This window comes from Lepisosteus oculatus, chromosome 8 (assembly GCF_040954835.1).
Source record: "Lepisosteus oculatus isolate fLepOcu1 chromosome 8, fLepOcu1.hap2, whole genome shotgun sequence".
Classification (NCBI taxonomy): Eukaryota; Metazoa; Chordata; class Actinopteri; order Semionotiformes; family Lepisosteidae; genus Lepisosteus; species Lepisosteus oculatus.
In genome coordinates, this window is record NC_090703.1 from 43,545,404 (window position 1) to 43,564,142 (window position 18,739).

Consider the following 18,739-nt stretch of genomic DNA (forward strand, 5'->3'; position numbering starts at 1 on the left):
GCTCTGCAATGTGACCACAACTTAAGAAAGTATGTAATCTAATGATTCACAATTGTGGGCTGTCTTATAAAACCAGATTAGATATGGGAGTTAAATTACAGTTAGTGTGCAAGGACCAGAGTGCAGGGGTGTAGTAGAGGGGTTTTTACTCAATGCATATAGGATAGAGTGATGGGAAAGTTTTCTTTCCTATGATTGGCCTCTGGTTGACTCAAAGGAAGTAGGGCTGCACTGTGTTGGGTTTTTCAGCTCCTTGGGGTGCTTTTGTAGGTATGTGGTGGTGAACCTGTAGAATATGGAGTCTAAAAAAGATCAGGACTGGACTCCATGTACAGTGTCTAGGAGCAGGGAGGCTCCTAGACTATTTAGAGTCATCATGACTCATCAAGTTGCAAGGGTAGCTCCAGAATAGTATGCCATGTTGCCCCACCAGTAAGGTAAAGAAATCAGTACAGCTCATTCAAAATGGAATGGCAGAGTTAAGGGAGATTTCACTGTTACTTTCTGAAAGGAGCAGGAGAGAGAGAACCAGTGGTACGAGTTTCACTGAGTCTGGAGTCAACAAGCAAACAGCTCAACGATATACTGTATATTAACTTTAGAGCAGGTCATAAAAGGATTGAGGTGTGAATGAGAATCATAGTGAATATGTGATTAAATTGGGGGTGATGTATCATGAGTACAGGACTTGGAGCCCGGGGGCTCAGAGGTCCTTAGTATGTGAATGAGCTTGGAAAACATTGTGACACATCTGATCTCCTAGTTATCCCAACAAGTGGGTACTTGAGAGCACCACTCTCAGAGGAGAGTGCATGAAAAGGGGATAAGCACAAGTTAGAACAAAAGTTTTCACCAACCGGCTGTAATACACGTGCATCATCTTGGGCCAGCCTTGATCACTCTTAAAGTCATGGTTGTCCTGGGTGGCATCAAACTGCATACAGTATATATATTCTTTTAAGCTACTTGAGGCCTTTTAGGTTAAATTAAAATATCATACAATTAATATAAAGGCAATAAAGGCAGAACAAAGCACAGTAAAAAATTCCATGCAGAAATATTTAGTTCTAGCTCAGGTGCAGTATCATTACTGTTGTTCAATGGATACATAAAGTACTGTAGTAAATCTAGTGATTTTCTGCTTGCTGGCATGTCTTAAATGGGAACAGTAAAGCTGGAGAACTATGATGATGATAGGATAATGTGACAGCTCAAGGGGAACTGTTTCACTTTCATTTACAGTAGGAACCTTGGTTTGGTGACTAAATAACAAGGTATCCTTTATGTGATTAAAGGATTTAATGGGAGATTTATAAGAGTCAATTTCTGAGGAAGCACTTTTCTAGTACAAATAGTGATTTTATGGAATTCTACAATATGGAAGATCTACAATGATAACAATGACAATTAAATAAAAAATCTAAGATGCCAGGAAGAATGATTTAGCAGTATTTACAAAGAGGAAGTGGAATAACTTTAGTTGACCTTTTAACTGTAAATTGTCACCTGACATGCTTCTTATTACCAACTCAAATGAGCCTTTTCACTTTTTCACCGCTTTAATAAAAGCAAATGATTGGTAAAGTGCCCTTATTCCATATACTGCAGTGAATTGTCTTCTTTTAAAAATATCGGAGAACATTTTGAAGCATCTTTTAGAAACATACAAAAAGATAAAACTGTATTAGCTATATAAGCTATAACTCACTGACATAAACTGATGCAGAGAATTAAGTTTAAGGAAAAGCAATGAATTTTTTTGGGTCATTCTGTTACACTGTACGATTCTCAGATTTAAAATGAATATGTAAACGACATTCTGTTGTTTCTTTTAATTGTGTCAATGTATCATTTTATGTCTTAATATGCACTAAAGCTTGCCCTGTCTACTTCTACAAGATTGCAAAATGCTATACTATACTTACAGGTTTGCTTTTCCTTCCTTTTGTGCAACTGTGAATTTAGTATGCTGCACCATCCTACTTAACTGATAAATGTTAAAAAAGCTAGGCTGAAATTTTTATTTGAAGCGGGAACTAATCCCAGCAAAGAGGAAAACAAGAGGCATGCTGTTTGTCAGCCTTCTTGAGTTCACATTGAAGTTAGGAAAGTAGAATAATATGAGAAAACTCTGGTTTCAAGGGAGATGGGCTGTCAGTAAAGAGAAAAGAGATAAAGCTTTCTGAGCTCCTCGTTTAAATTAGCCCTCAGTTTAGCTCTTTGTATCTTAGAAATGATGAGGATTCATCACAAATTCGTTCAGCATAAAGCAGTAACTTGTAAATTAAAGCTTTGCTGTCATTTGTGCCAACATCATCTCTGATTCAGTATCTGGTTGCATGATGCTTAATCGTCTTTTGCCAATTATGGGTAGTCTGAATTTACTTTTTATGTCTGCCCAGTTTTATTGTTGTTTTTGTCCAGGAATAGGGACTGTAGCTTTCATAATTAGTGTTGGGGTAAGACAAGATAAGATTCAAGGCCAATGAAATGGATTTCCCTGTTAAAGTACAGAACACTGGGAGATCTTTTTACCAAGGAGACACTCGGGGGAATTCGGGGAATTGAGTCATTCAGGTGTGTCATGCTGTTTGTTACATATTGAGCTATTTTTCAGTAGCTTGTAATTGGCACTGATGACCACAGATTAGAAAATGTGATCATAAACCTGTGCTTCAGATTGTAGCTATTTAAGGATCCCATGGTCCTTGCAGTATTTGGAATTAACACCAGTGTCCCGGATAAATTCCCCTTCTTATTTACAAAGTACAGTACATCTTCCATAACTATTGGAAACTACTGTATTCTGGCCTTAGTGTTAAGTCAGACTACAATTTTTGTTTTAAGAAAGCAAAGGTAGGAAGATTAAAAAGAAATATTGTATGTGTACTGGTGTCACAACAGGTAAGGTTTAGTCAGAAAGTAACAGCTATTGGCGTCACATCACAGTGATAATGAAGAGTGTCCTGTCTTGTGATGCTGCACTGTGGTAAAAGATTGCCCACACATGACATTAATCAAACAGAAACAAGACAACCCACTTCAGTTTTTCAATTTAAAATAATGGTAGAGTTTACGAGTAAAGGCTTAGGAAATAAATATGGTGCAAAGACATCATCTGCACATTACGGGGTTACATTGCTCTCTTACCACCGAAGCATGTGATATTATTGAGATAACAGTACATCATGCTGCTATCACTGCTGAATCTACTTCTAAACTTAAATGTAAACTTTAATGTATAACACACGCCATTGTTTGCAGTGCTAATCTGAATTTTTAATATTTTCAAAGCGTATTATATATGTTATACAGTATATTATACGTATTATATACTGTAATATGCAAAACGCAAACGGTACATTACAGACCGTTATAGTGTTTCAAGAAAATGAAATGACTGTACAAAATGGTTTGGTAAGACGAGGGGAACCTTTTAGATCAAGCTCTAATGAACGAGGATAGTATGTAATGTAATACAATTAAATTAAATGTAGTTTATCATTTTATCATAAAACACAAAATCTTTTAAGTAGTACTCCACAACCAGAAACATAATAAAAGAAATCGTAAATAACAGTAATAACACGTGTTATATTTTAACTTGTACTACAAATCCATACATTAAAGGATCTATAATACGATGGGAAATAAAAAATGTATGGGTATTCATAGGAAAAAAAAAACTTCAAGTCCCACCGTCCATTGCATCATGTGACTTTAAAAAGGGATTCAAACTTTGTGTGAGTGTGACTCAGGAAACAAGTCAAAATCATTTTTTGAGCTAAGGTCAATATAGAGAATGTATACTGTAATCAGACAGAAAGATGTATTGGTATTCACTGTAAACTAAAAAAGTATATAGGAAAGAGAGTGTGGTTGTTAGGAGTGATAGAACATCAGATTATGCACTGATGACTATAGAGCGAGTGCTTTGCTAGGAGGCAAAAGAAAGTTCGGATATTTTTGAATCATTTTTTTTTGGACGATGGATCGCAAAAACCGGGAGACTCTTCGACCAAGATCTCTCAGTGTTCATTTCAGAGATTCGACACTCAGAGCTTTGGGCTTACTGCGGAGGAAAGTAAACCAACGACACTTTGCAGGTAAAATAAAATGTAGCGGTATCTCCTTTAGAGAGCCTTTATGAAGAAGAATTTACAGGCAATGCAGGACCAGCGAGCGGACAGCATGTCAGTCACTGCATATTTCCGATTTTGAAAGCATGGGAAACTATACAGTACGTTCCGTCTAGACGTATCGTGCTAGAATATAGATATTTTCATCACGTTTTAAGTAAAAAGTTTTACCAGATAGTCTTGTGTTACACCAAAGTTGTTAACGTCAAGAGATTTATTCTTTATTCATAAACCAGTAACAGAAGTTTCGTTGAGTATATTCAAAAGCGTATTCAATTTGGAAAACAGTCTAAAGTTTTCTTAATACCTTGTATACTGTATATAAGAAATAGTGTTAGACGGGATACACGATCGTATTTAGTCTTTTCCTATGCCTGATTTTGTTGAATGTAACTCGCCTGCAAAAATGTTTGCATCTGATAATGGTATCTTTAGGTTTAATTTACTACTGTTTTGCAGACATACTGAAACATGTACTGTATAATGAGCACGGTTACTGAATATTAAATTTTTGTTTTCACTCCAATTAATGTTCTAGTGTGAAAACTTCTAGAATTTCTAGATTCTGTAATACATCATATAGAATATAGTGTAGATTGCAATGTTGGAACGCTTCTAGAGACAGAATATTCTTAAAAACTCAAAAATACCGTGTAAACAAAGTTGCAGTTAAGGAAGGGCAAAGCTTTTTTTAACAGTCAAAATACTTTTCTCATTTATCTATCTCAAAGGTATACCTTTTCTTTCTACTACTACTGTACCTGTAATTTCCTAGTAATAGTAGTAATTAATAAAACAGAAATTAACTTGTTGATTATACGAGACTGTATTGTGAAGAATCCTGTTTGCTATTTGTATATTTTTGTTTATGGTTTAAGGAACTGTGGCAAAACATTTAAAATGTATTAGCTTGACTGTGTTCTGGTGATTCCACATACAGTATGCTTTGTAATTTAACACTTTGGAACCTGCTCAACCGTCTTCTCTTCATCATACATAGCTATTTTACAGAAATGTCAAAATTTGCATACATTAAACACCATGAGTGTGAAATTACATTTGACATCTTCTGTCAAAATTAAAAATGTGAGGACAATAAATCTATTTTGTATCTTAATTATGGAATAGAGCAATTTCTTGTCAGGTAACCTTGATATACTACCGTTTACTCTATAACTCCTCTGTAAATGTGTACTAAATGACTACTTGCTTATTTCTGAGCAGAGTTAAGTGGTTTTGCTTGAACCATTCTTGTTGACCAACTTGCTTCCTTATAACTGACTGCTTTTCAGCTAACTGGGGCCATGCGACATCTCAAATGTGGAACTGAAAAACCTTTCTTCAAAACAAAATGCAGCGCTCACAGCTCACTGGTAGTGCATCCAACGGATTCTTAGCCACCCCTCTGTTCTGTTTTAAAGTACACATTTTCAGATGTTTCTCCTGTTTTACACCTTTTTTTTTAGTGTCTGGAATTATTTTAGACGTGCAACAATTACAAGAACGAATGATAGTGTGGAGTGGGGGGAGACTCAAAGTCCCGTTCTAAAAATGCAGGCCAGCTGAATGTTACTTGGTATTAGTTTACTCAACAGTGGCTGACGGAGGTCATTTGGGTTTTGGGCAAGGTTTCCAGCAGTTCTCTTGTACAAGCAGTGAGGGTGTCGACTGCCCCCAGTCCCCTGCTCCACACACTGCCTTCCTTGTTTTTTTGGCAGTGTCAATTTCACATTCACGGGCTTGCCGCCATTCCCCAGCAATTTGTTATGAACTATTAATATCCAGCGATGTGTGGCCTGGCTCAATGAGCCCTATTGATGATAGGCAGCTCCGCCCAGGTGATTAATGAGCCTTCGTGGCAAGACTGGCTTGGAGCCATTCTAATTACATGTTCCGCCCAGGCAGGAGAAATTGAAGTGACTCCTTTTTCCTTAATTACTGTTCCGGAAACAAAAAAGTAAGGAACAAATCTGAATACTGCAAATAAAGGTTGAAGTCAAGGAGTGTTATTTTGGGGGGGGGGGGGTTATAAATGCTATTTACATATATTACATGTAAGATTGTAGTCGTGTAATTCTTCTGCTTATTTAATGTAAAGAAATATTCTGGATTGGGGGCTGCAGGGCTAATTGATTAGTAATGCAGAACCCGAGTGATGCTGATGTAATCCCGCAGTTTTCTGTAAGGATCCAAGAAATGTGGAGGAATTTTTCTAAGCGAAGGAGCTACACAGTACAGCAAGATTTAGCTATATGTTTTACTCTCCAGATAGGTTCTGACAAATACTTAATGTGGTTTTATCTGTTAGGCAGAAGCCATTGTCTTGAATTTCTCTGAAATAGAGGCATAACCATTTTCTGTACTAAAATTAGTACAAGTCAACGTAAAGTTGAAAAATTTCATAAACCCCATTTTTCCTGACAAAATCTTTATTTCAGCCAGGTTCTGCTCCACATTACTGTCAAAAACTAAAATTGTTCCCAGATTTTGCTGCAGTACTTCACTGACACAACACATATATAATTAAACTGACATTGATAAACACAATTGTCAGGCACATTAATTCATCACATGAAAATTGAATAAAACATTAAATGTTTACAATTGTAAAGTACACATACAGTACTATTACTGTCAAAGTGCAATATGTGGTAATTTCCATGCCAGTAAAGAGTAAGAGGCCTCTTACCCTCATCATATTTTTAATGAAACACATTAAATATATATAAATAAAAACTAACCATTAACACAAAATGGGAAACTGAGATAGAAGAGTTTCCTTATGATAAGACTTAGAGGTTTATGTTGATACATGATTTACATCTGTAAGACAATGTAGAGGACATTGTGACACTTTTGATCATCATGCTATTGAAAAGATATAACTACTATGTAAATATATCAGGAGAAGTGAAACGAGGTGTGTTCTGGGTTTTAAGAGAATATTCTACACTGACAGAAAGAAGGAAGTATAAAATTAAGTCTTTTCAGTCTTACGTCTCTTAACAGAGAAGATTAAGAGAGATAGTTAACCCAGTGGGTTTCTTCAGAATGGTCAGTAAAGCTTGAAACAGAGGACATATTGTAAGTGGAAAGTACAGTATGTGGTAATACATTTAAATGCGAGAACAACTAGATGAGATTATAGGATTAATTCGCTCGTAATTGCCAAACAGGCTAAATGACTTCCTCTTGTTTGTAACCTTTCTAATTTTCTCATGTAATTGAGAGACAAGGACATTTTGACAGAATTTCCTTCTATCACGGTAAAGCATACTGTATGTCTCGATAGTAAAGCCTGTTTATGAACCAGGAGGAAAACACCGCAGAGCAATAACAACTTTCACCACCAAGGCATTATGGATGGTATGCTTTCTGAATAATCGTGCTCCTGTAAGATTAACAGTGGAGTGAAATTTAACCCAGTTGCATGCACACGAAGACATTCAGGAGACATTCCTTGAGAAGGCACTATGAATTCTCTCAATCTAAATCTGATCATTCCTGTGCTGTCCATCTGACATATTTAGGAATACTTGAAGGGTCGATCTTGATAAACAGTCTTGTTCATAGCTCTTAGTCTAACAGCTTAATAAAGGAGGTAACAAATTCCATCAGTATCAATTCAGTTGTTTTCAAACCGCTTTATCCAATACAGGGTCGCAGGGGAGCCAGAGCCTATCCCAGCAAGCAACGGGACACCAGTCTATTGCAGGGCACACACAGACACACACGCACTCACACTCACATCAGGGCCAGTTCTCCCAGAAGCCAATTAACCTACTTAGTCTTTGGGTTGTGGGAGGGAGCTGGAGCACCTGGAGGAAACCTATGCGAACATGTGGCGAAGATACATACTCCATGCCGACAGCAGCTGGGGAATTGAATCAGTGCCTCAGCACCGCAATACAGCAGAGCTAACCACTGTGCCACTGTGCAGCCCTTACTTCTTAATATTACTTTTATTGTTAAATTTAGTGTTCAAAGGATCACTTAGAAAGTTAAAAGCAGGCATATAATACAAGAGTAGTTCAGGTAGGTAGCTGCGTCAGCATGCGAGGCTGCAAAGGAACAAGTAATAGCTTTATTCCATGCTGAAAAAAAGAAGAAAGAGAACACGTTTCGGCCGTGGAGCCTTCTTCAGGTGTGAGAGAGACAGGGCAGTAGGCAAAGGTAACGTAGCGGGAGAACAAAGGTTGGGAGGGAGGAGGAGTGAGAGGCGGGAACAGAGGACAGAAAGAGAGGCCAATCAAGAGGTGTGGAGTCAGAATGGGTGCAGGTGGTGTGAAAGAGAGGTGTGAAATGAAACTTCCAATGAATGGAGAGAATTTAAAAGAACAGTAGTCTGTCGTTAAGAGAGGGGAGAATGTGTGATCCTAGCTACAGAATAATTTTGGTTTCGGTGGTCTTTCTGATGTATGAGTTCGGAAAACTGTCTTTGAGAACACAGACGGAGAGATTAGAGTGGTCGTGGCCGTCAGATGTGAAATGAGAAACAATGGGCTTGGAGAGATCTTTAATCTTCACAGCCCTGACGTGTTCTCTGAAGCGGTCTCCGAGTCTCCTTCCTGTTTCTCCAATGTAGATGGCTGGGCATTTACTGCAAGAGATACAGTACATAAGTTTGCTGGAGGTACAAGATGCTGTCTGGGTGATCCCGAATTGTCCTGAGGGGCCTTGAATGAGTGTGGTGGTGGATGTGTACTTGCAAGAGTTGACCAATGTTTTTGTTTTGTTAGTTACTGTACTACAGAAAGAAAAAAAAAAACTAAGTGGGAGTGATGATTTGATGCCATTCTGATTTCTCCATTGTGATTAATGGAATCTCTGGTCCCAGGCTATTACATGGTTGCAAAGCATGAGCTGTTCTTCCCAGGGAGTGCGGTTTGGTCAGAAATATAGCACTGGCCTCCTTGCATATTTTCCATTTTTATTTCCCCCCTCTTTAACTTCAGGGTCACACACAGGCTCATAGTTTCTATGGTTACACACTGCACTGTACATAAAGGGTTATACAGTATATATTTATTTAGGAAGTATAAATTAAGGAAATAAAAACAGTTCTGTGGTCAGTTTTGCGTATCTGGGATGCAAAACAAATTCACGTTGCAATTTTTTTTATCAGTGTGGGAGCTTTTCTTAAACCAGACTTTCACAGTTGGAAAGACCCGAGATCTGGGAATTTTTCTGTATAAGAACACTTTTAAATTTTCATATGATGCTATCCATCAAGTTGTAGGCAATTAACTGCAATTAAACGACTAATGAAAGCACCGCAAACTGGACACCCTCTAACATGGTATAATAAGAATGTGTACGGAAGTATTGTAAAGACATCAGTAAACCCTGGAGAACAGTTGTGAATGGTACTGTATCTTGGACCTTGGCTTCAGTTCCAAAGAAGAATGCCTCATACAGTTTTATTGTTCTCTCCAAGTTCCGGATAATTTTTCCCGAAGAGCTCAGCTTTCCTCCCACTTTCCAAAGTCACATTGGATAGTTTTAGTGTCTCTAACATTGTGTATATGATGTGACTGTGTGGGCTTATGTATGCACTGACTTTTATTTAAAATAATATGTGGCTTTCATATAATGGATGGACAGAACTTACAGTAGTTTTGAATGCTGATTAATTGAAATGTATTAATCAATACTATCACCCACTACCGCTGAAAAGGCTCAGTACCCTAACATACTTCGTGAAGTATGTTACCATTCAGCCATGCTGAATGAAGTGAGCAAACTGGGAAGTATGGGGATAATAATTCTTGGAGGTACACAAGTGCCTAGAAGGTCAACAAGAGAATTTTAAAGTTATTCCTGTTAGAGCCAGTGCAGGCTTTTCAGGACATGAGAAATGTGTTCATGTTTTTAGAGAAGCACAGTTAAGCCTGAATTGAACCTAAAAGAACCCTGCACACTATGTAAAGTACGCTTACAATTATTTTTTGGGGTGAAAAAAAAGTCTGCTACTTTAATCATGTCTAAAATCGTTTTCTTTCTGCCTGAAGGAAACACATTGCATGTTGCTCCCTGCCCTTTGTTGTTAATTTGCCACAAAGACTTTAATGAACCCTAGACACAGTCACTAGTTTAGAGGTGTTTTACAGCCTCAGTTTCTAAGGAGGTTCCCTGCTGCTATTTTAAAGGGCCTGTGTGAAAGCAGCTCTTTCTCAGTGCTCCAGAGTACAAGACAGAACACGTTGTTGTTCATTGACTGAAATCAAACACTATCTTTCTATTAAATCAGCCCCTTGACTCTTTCTGGTGGGTGTTGGTATGCAAGTGTAAGATGGGCTATGTCTGATTTCTTTTTTGCCTTTAACAAGTTTAGCAAAAGTGGAGAAAACCTCCCTAACACACATGCTGTATATATATGGCTCACAATGTATTGCTCTCCTTGTTACATAGTCATTGAAAATAGTTGTTAGCAAAAAACCTGTATGTGTGCACTATAAACAAAAGCATGACTGCAAGATTATCGGTTTTACATCCAGTAAATTAAGGACACAAGAAAGGTTTACCGAAGTATGCTGTCAGAAAAGTGGTTTAGGAAGATAATTCACACCTAAGGGCAGAAATAGGAAATCTTAAAAATAAAAAGCTCTGGCATCATCAGGAAACTGATGGGTCTATTCTAAGGTAACAGAAAAGACACGAAGACAAGAAGCTGCCAAACAGAGACAAATAGACTCCCGAGTCAAATGTGACCAAATGTGGTTGGAAGAAATCCAGACTGTTTTTAGACAGTGTCACCAGAGGTATAATTAGTAAATTATACTATTGGTTGTGATTGGTTGTGAAAGGTTGTCCTGTTGAAAAAGAATGTCATATGTTCTGTAGCAAATACAAATGAATTGATTCTGCTTTAGGAGTGTTTTGTATTCAACAGTCCTGGCTCCCTTGGTAGAATTGAAGAAAGATGAATTCTAAAAGTCTGTTGGCATATTTTATTCAAAGGACTAGTTTCGTCTGCTGAGAAGCTCAGGCTTGGTCTCAAATGACTTGCCAGCAGGTTTGGCACGCAATGCCATATCCAGATTTGGAGCACACCATCAAGTCAGCTGCCAAATGGTTAAGGGAAAATAAAATCAATGTTCCTTGATTCACTATCACAGACTCCAGACCTTAGTCTAATAGAACATGTGTGGTAGGAAGGGCACAGAGGAGTTCACAAAAGCCAGACATGTATTGTGAATGAAGATGAGAAGTTCCAATTCCCGGTGAGAAAATTCTCCAGGAATCGCCTTCTCAATGTTGTCAAAGCTAAAGGAGGATCAACGAAATACAGTCTACATAGGTGGAAATTGTGAATATTTTATGTTTAGAAAATTCAGTAGTTATGTTGGACAGATTTGTTTTTGCAATCTCCAGTACTGATACTGAGTTCTGCAACAAATACGGGATTTGCACATATATTTCTTTTTGCGAAAACCAAGTTTCAGTGACATTATGTCAAGGATATGAATAACATTCAGCTTCATGACATGCATAGCAGTGGGTACTCTGTGAGCAACAGGCTGAAATTCTTGTGACACCTAAAAGGGACGGCATCCTGTTTTGTGTAGGACAGATTGCTGTCATGATTAGAATGTTTGTGGATCTTTCAATCCTGATGAATTCTGTAGCACTAGTTGTGTCCCTTTCCTCTTTGTAACCTTGGTAACCTCTTATCACCTTCTACCAGCAAGAATGCATGAAATGCCAAAATTTTTTTAAAAATAATTAAAATAGACCTTAATACTGGCAGGATGTTGTATTTTTTTGATATAACAAAAAATATTTTGTCAGTGTCAACCTAGAAATTCCTTTCATAAATGTGAGAAACAAGCGTTGGTAAAGACATGGCTTGATTTCTTGACTTACTTATAACTTCTCAACACACTTTGGAAATGTGATTTGAATGTGTTTTTTAATTGTATTCAAGATTTTTTTCAGTTAGTTTTTGCATTGCTAGGGCCCTGGCCTGAATTCCAGATCTGGGGTGCTAACTGTGTGGAGTCTGGTTTGTGTGGGCTTTTGGCTCTGGGTTCCTCATGTAGTCCAAAAACATACTGGTAGGTTAATTGGCATCTGGAAATGTTGGCCTGTATCTGTGTGTGTGCCTGGTAATGGAAAGGCATCCTGCCTTGTGCATTGTTTGGCTCCCCTGCAACCATGTGTTGGATACAACTATTATGAGTTGGATGGTCAGATTTAGCTAATTTTTAATAGTTATAGTTATATCAGTCTAGTATCATTTGTTAAACTACAGTGATGGATTTAAAACTGATCTATAACCATAATGATAAGTCACGTGTATGTCTGCAAAACAGTTCTTTCCCTTCAAAATGATAGTACATTGCACAGTATATTTTATTATTACAGTCCTTTGGAGAAGTAACTACTAAAACTACTTGAAAAGTAGTTCTTTCCATGCTGCATGTAGTTTGGAATGTTATTTTATTGTCCTGGTTGGATAAAATATGAGGACATAAGTTTGCAACCACAGAGCTGGGCAGCTTGTTCCAGACTCCTACAAGTCTTTGTGTAAAGACGTGCGTCCTCTGTTTCATATTTCCGTTTTGATGCTGAAGAAGACCTAATGCTTAGCTTTGTTAAAAATAACAGTGTGTGACATAGCTTTGTGAAAACTAACATTGAAATAATAATTAAAATAGTCTGTTAACAGTAATTAATGGGGATCCGTTTTAGCCAACCCCCTCTTTCTTGGCAGCAGCTTTTGAGCTATATTGACTTGTGGAAAAAACATTGCGCATAGGAAGGGAAGTTTGGAGCAGCTTTTCCTGTAATGAAATTCCAGGGGAGAGAGAGAGGCATCTGGAAAAAAAAGTGAAATCCCATTGGTCTTTTACTGAAAAAGAGGTGGGACACAACCATAAGTCAAACAGCATGCAGAGTTACCTGCTCCTCAGTTGAGAGGTGCCAATGACTTAGTGACAACAGCTATGCTATGAGAAAAGCTTAGCTGGCAGTAAAGATATAGAAACCGTAAACACTGACAAGAAAAACGTCAGGGTTATAGCCATCGGTTAGTTTTCTTCCCTTAACTTTGCGGAATACATTTTAAAGACCAGGAGACTTCATGAAGAGCCCACAAAGAAACTTGACTGTTTCTCAAGGTAAAATTCTACACTGGGCTTAAGTTCAGCTCTTCTCATTTTAGTGACTGAAGGATCGAGACTTAGTGACATTTTAGATTGAACTTTTGTAGCTTGTAAATTTTGTTGCAGTGTAGAGAAATTTAGAGATTTTCTCATATTGTTCAAAGAACATTTTTTGGTGTTGCTGATAATGTTGGCAAAGAGTGCAGTCTGAAAATGTAATTATCACATTATTTGCAGGAATGATAGAATATTGTTATTGTAGGTGTTATTAAAGTACCTAGCTGAATAATTTTATTCTCACTTCTACTTGTCTGCGTTTGGATTGAAGGGAACTGAATTTAAGAAGTTACAAAGGAACAAGTAATAGGTTTATTCCATGCTGAAAAGAGAAGAAAGAAAACACAACATTTTGGCCGTGGAGCCTTCTTCAGGTGTCATTTTGGTTAAGAATTAATTATCAACAGACCATTGATTAGAACACACTGATTAATAAACCAAAATGAACAGTTGCATTATGTAAAGCCCATTTTTGAATACTTTTGTTAATTTTCTAGTCATGTATCTGCCCTGATGGGTTACAGTTTTTAAGCCTAGAAGTCTATAGGAGTATTACAAGTCTAAAATGCCCTATATTTAATTAAAAGAGTTATTTGACTCTGATTTGTCTTTTGTTTGTGATGTTAAAATTCGGTTTCGGAGTAGTGTAAGTTTTTTTCTTCATTTTTTCACTAAATATTTTAAATTAAAATAGAGCAATTGTATTTTATCTGTCATAGGACAGAATAGACCTATGTAAAAAGTAGACATAATCCATGTTTTAAATGAAAATATGGCATAATTACATAGTAATCAATTAGAATGTATCAGAAAACACATACTGTAATGTTGTAAGTGTGGCTAGGTGCTATTGACAACTTTACACTTATAGTAACACAGGCAGGGACAATTTTCAGTCATCCAGAATACGTTTATAATGTATATTAACAGTTTTTGGTCTGGAGATAATATAAGAACATACATTTAAGCACAAGATTAAACTGTACTGTATGTTTCTTCTGTACTAGGGCTTTTCAAATTCATTGACATGTCTGTTGGCTGAGATTAAAAAGAAAGAGTGGAACATTAAATGCTCTTGTATTATTGCTAAATTCACAGATTGTCAGGTTTCGTTTCTTTTTCCAATTGTGCTGTTCCTCACCTTTTCACTTTAAGTTATTTAACTCACATGTCACAAGGGTAAATTCTTGGAAAGACAAGGATAACTTCCAGTTAATCATTAGCAGAAACAGTTTCATTGGAAAGAGGTCTGGCTTTAATAGTTTTCCATTAACTAAAACTGAGAATGTTATGTGGGGCTTTTCAATATAATTTTTCAAGCTCAGACTTTTTATATTTTAATATTGTATGTCAGATGAGCTTCAGGAACCACGGTAACTGTGAATCATTGAAGCATTTGTTAAGTGTATGTGGCATATTTGTACAGTGGTAGTCATTTTTTTTCTGAATGGGATTTTTAATCAGTTTCAAAGTTGGTGTCAACCTTTTGTCCTTTTTCAGTTAATGAGTATACAGTATGCATATTTTATGGATGTATGATGTCACAGTACATAATTATGTGTCTAAACATTTTGTTTGCTTTGGTAAATTTCATTTGCTTTGATTACCTCCAATGTTGACAGGACTGGGCATTTCCTTCTTTTATTACACAGTTCTCAGTTGAATATGAACTGTCCTTGACTGAAACTATATGTGAGTTTGAATGATGCTGGATCAGAAGAAAGATCATTTTCTGAGTCAAGATGTCATGTATTCAACATTCAGCCCCTGCTTTCAATAACATACCTAGTCTTGTACAGATATACAATTAGCAATACTTTCTTAAATGCTAACTGCAGTAAGCAACAAGGTATTTCAATGCTCATCATGGAATAATTTCAGTTTGCTGCCACTTAATACATAAAGTATTATAATACTAAATGATCTTGGTTTTAACAATGTTGCTTTAGTCAGCTGTGTTTTTGTTTTGGTATCTTAGTATCTTAATCCTAAATAGCATTCCAAACATTAAAGATTCTGTATTAAGACTTCTTGGCTTCCTGTTAGGTATTGAGTCGACATCAAAATCCTTATGCTCTCCTATAAGGCTCTACATGGTTTGGCACATTAGTAATTTTCTGATTTATTGTCTTTCTACTCTCCACTTCACAACCACCATTTGTCTGACTCAGAAATCCTCTCTGTCCCCCAAGCTCGTCTACTTACTATGGGTAGCTTTGCCTTCTCTTACTGTGCTCCATAGTGCTGGAATTCTATCCCTGGAGTTATCAGAAAGTCACCTTCCCTAAGCGTTTTCAAGCCCAGATTCCAAAACTTCTTCTTCAGAAGGGCTTTTGCGTAATTGATGTCTTTGTTTTCCCCTTTGCATCTTCTCCTGCACTCTGAACCCTTGTTTTTTATTGCATTAACTTTTCATCTCCTATCATTGTTTTTTTTCTTACTATAAAGTGCTCTGAGAAGCTACTTTTAAAGGCGCTATATAAAATAAAGTTTGTTATTATTGAGAGGAAAGGTCAACTCATAATGTACTGTAACTGTGATAGTTGTAATGCAGAATAGGTCAATAGGGATTCTGTCCTTTATTCCACTGTTTTTCCTTACTTACTATAAGATATTTTGTTAAATGTGTCTAGAAACAACATGCATTTTATAACAGACATTGTCATAGCATTTCATTTACATTTACAGGTGAAAGTGTACATCGCTTTACAGTGAAGTTTAATAATCTAAAAAAAATCATTTAATTTAATACAATACAAATACTGTTTTCTTGAGGGCTCTGCCTTTACTATAAAGTGGTTCACATCTTACTATTTATTAGAACATACCCCATATTTGCATAAAGTGTAATCATAGTGAAGTGTTGCTCCTAACTTGAGGAGACCAGCGGGAGTGTATCGCATCTGTTTGCCAAGGGTCAGGAGATTAACTGTGGCGATCTGCCTTCCTGACCTGATTTTGTGCACATTTATCTCCGAAACAGCCACTTCTGTTCTTTTCATGCAACATGGTGTCATTTTTATATCTGCTATCAATAGGAATAAAAGTGGCCACTGATTGCAGCATATACTCAGGTGCGGAGACCTGGTGAATAAGTCCTTGAACCCATGTGGAGATTAAAACTAAATTAAAAAGTCACTTGAAGGGATTTATTCAGCCTCTTTGGAAGAGCGGCTGGTAAGACTAAAGGCTGAGGATTATCCCCCGCTGCTTAGGAATTCTTTTATTCATTGTGTTTGGTTATTAATGGCTCCACAGAACAGAAGGGTACTCCACAGAAAGTAACCTTTCCTATCTTTTGAGCTAACAGTAGTATCATTTGACGCATGTACTGCATTTATAGTGAACAAATAAAAATGAAGATTTATTTTCCTCTTTATATTGCAATTTCTTGCTTTAACGTAGTTTTGGGCTTGGGCTAAGGTTTAGATTTTGCAGTTTGTCACCTTCATAGGTGCGCTGTGTGTGCAGCAAAGTGAGTAAAAAAACACTGTTCTTACCATTTTCCTCAAGCACTGTGCAAAACAGTTGTTTTTTTTTTTCAAAATTGCGCTGATCTAACATGTTCCTAGGGATCAGCCAGGGCTTAAACATTGAGCAAGCCTTTCAACATATTCTGAGCTTGCAGGGGTGGGTCAAAATCATTTTGCCAGTGAAGCAGGTATACAGCGTGTGAGGTAGGATTATATTAAGAACTTAATCTCAATTCATTTAGTGTTTGAAAACTGGATGTACTGTCGATTTTAAAATGAATACCTTTTCAGAGGTCAGAAGCTATGCCGTTTCCTAGGAGACAGTTCACCTACAAAACAACTTTGGAAGTAAAAGATGATATTTAATGCCTCAGCAAATTCAGTATATATATTTAATTTAGGTATAGATAAGCATTTATTTTTTAATGGAATATTACCAAGTATTGCTCTAAATTGTGGTCTTTTTCAGTTTGGATTTGCTGACTGCTGGTCTCATCTCTAACAATCCCTGCTGGACACAGAGGAATCAGGATGGGGGGTTATGTGGGGGGAACGAGGATCGTAAACTCTTTTCTCTAACAGCCCGTTTTGTCAAGTTGCTCACTATTTAGCCTTTTGTGAGCAACATGGTGACAGACAGGACAATAAACACCAAGCAGAAGGTTGATGTTACTCTCACTGATAACACTTTGTGCTCAGAGATGCTCATCATTTCCAAGATGCACCACTGCTGTGGCATATCCAACCCTACTGTAGGTCTGGCTGGTCTGCTTTGTGCCACTTCTTGTGGGATCTCAGTCGCAGGTGGACATGACACAGCCCACGATGAAATCAGAAATACAGTATCTCAACTTTAGCTCAACACTCAACTCAACACTTTAGCTGTCAAAGCACTCAGAAGAGCTATCATTAGGTCATCGTTTTTCAAACTCACTCAATTTAAAATGAAAACCTTTTAAGAGGTCAGAAGCTATGTTGTTTCCTAGGAGATGGTTTACCCATGAAACAACTTTGGAAGTAAAGGGTGATATTTAATACCTCAGCAAATATATCTGTTTAATTTAACAACTTCAAACTACTGAAGGTCTTTTTCATTACCATAATAGTAATAATAAGTATAATAATAATAATAATGGTTTCACGTTTAGGTGGAGACTCATTTCTTCCCCCACTTAAATACAACATTCATCTGGCTGACGCATGGCAACCATAGTAGCCCAGCAGACCAAAGTGAGCCTTAGACAGGACACCAGAGTTAACATCTCTATTCCTTAACAAACGTCTATGACCAAGTCCTCAGAACCTAAAAAGTTTAATGTTACATCAGAGAAATAGCACCTCTTATAGCACAGTGATGTTTGTATTTCTTAAGATGGCTTAACGAGAGCTGCAGAAAAATGAACAAAGTACTAATCTATACGATATTTGCATCCATTTATTCTCTGATTACTTTATCTAATACAGGTTTTCTGGGAATAAGATATACGATCCATGCCATTCATAGTACAGTATTGTTCATTTAAGAGGGAGCTTTCTTCAGCTATCAGAGGGTTAAAACAAGGAATTGAATTTGATATACCACTGGCATTGTATACACCGAGTTAAAAATTGGGTTTGATGGAACAGATTTTCTTTCCAGCTGTATAGAATGCAACATTCCAGAACATGAACAACATTAACCATTTTAATTAAGCTTGTGACATACTTTTTCACTTCATTCATACTGTATGTGTTTTGTGATTATACATAACACAACAAATCTGTTTTCATATTTATATACTGTAGCATTGTGTGGACATCAATACACTAAGCAACCTAAAAAACAGACCATATTTTAGAAGTAATGTTTATTGCTTTGTCTTCAAAATTTAATTTGTATTCATAATCTAACAGCTGGATACACTGATATAATAAAAATGAGGGATTTGAAATATCACAGTCTAGTCAAATGCCAATATTGTTT

The 18,739-nt window shown here is 36.8% G+C and overlaps 1 protein-coding gene across 4 annotated transcripts in view; it reads left to right on the forward strand.

The window, feature by feature from the left end:
• Positions 1-18,739, forward strand: part of stard8 (StAR related lipid transfer domain containing 8) — a 78,021-nt gene that overhangs the window by 19,479 nt on the left and 39,803 nt on the right. Inside the window, exon 1 of one of the 4 annotated variants that reach the window (XM_006632765.3) lies at positions 3,755-4,106. The exons of 2 other annotated variants lie outside the window; for them this stretch is intronic. In XM_006632765.3, coding sequence (XP_006632828.2) covers positions 3,989-4,106 — 118 coding nt within the window. In that variant the 5' untranslated portion in view covers positions 3,755-3,988. Of the gene's footprint in view, positions 1-3,754; positions 4,107-13,067; positions 13,262-18,739 lie in introns of those variants that run through there. One more of the 4 variants, XM_015351446.2, reaches the window with a different exon arrangement.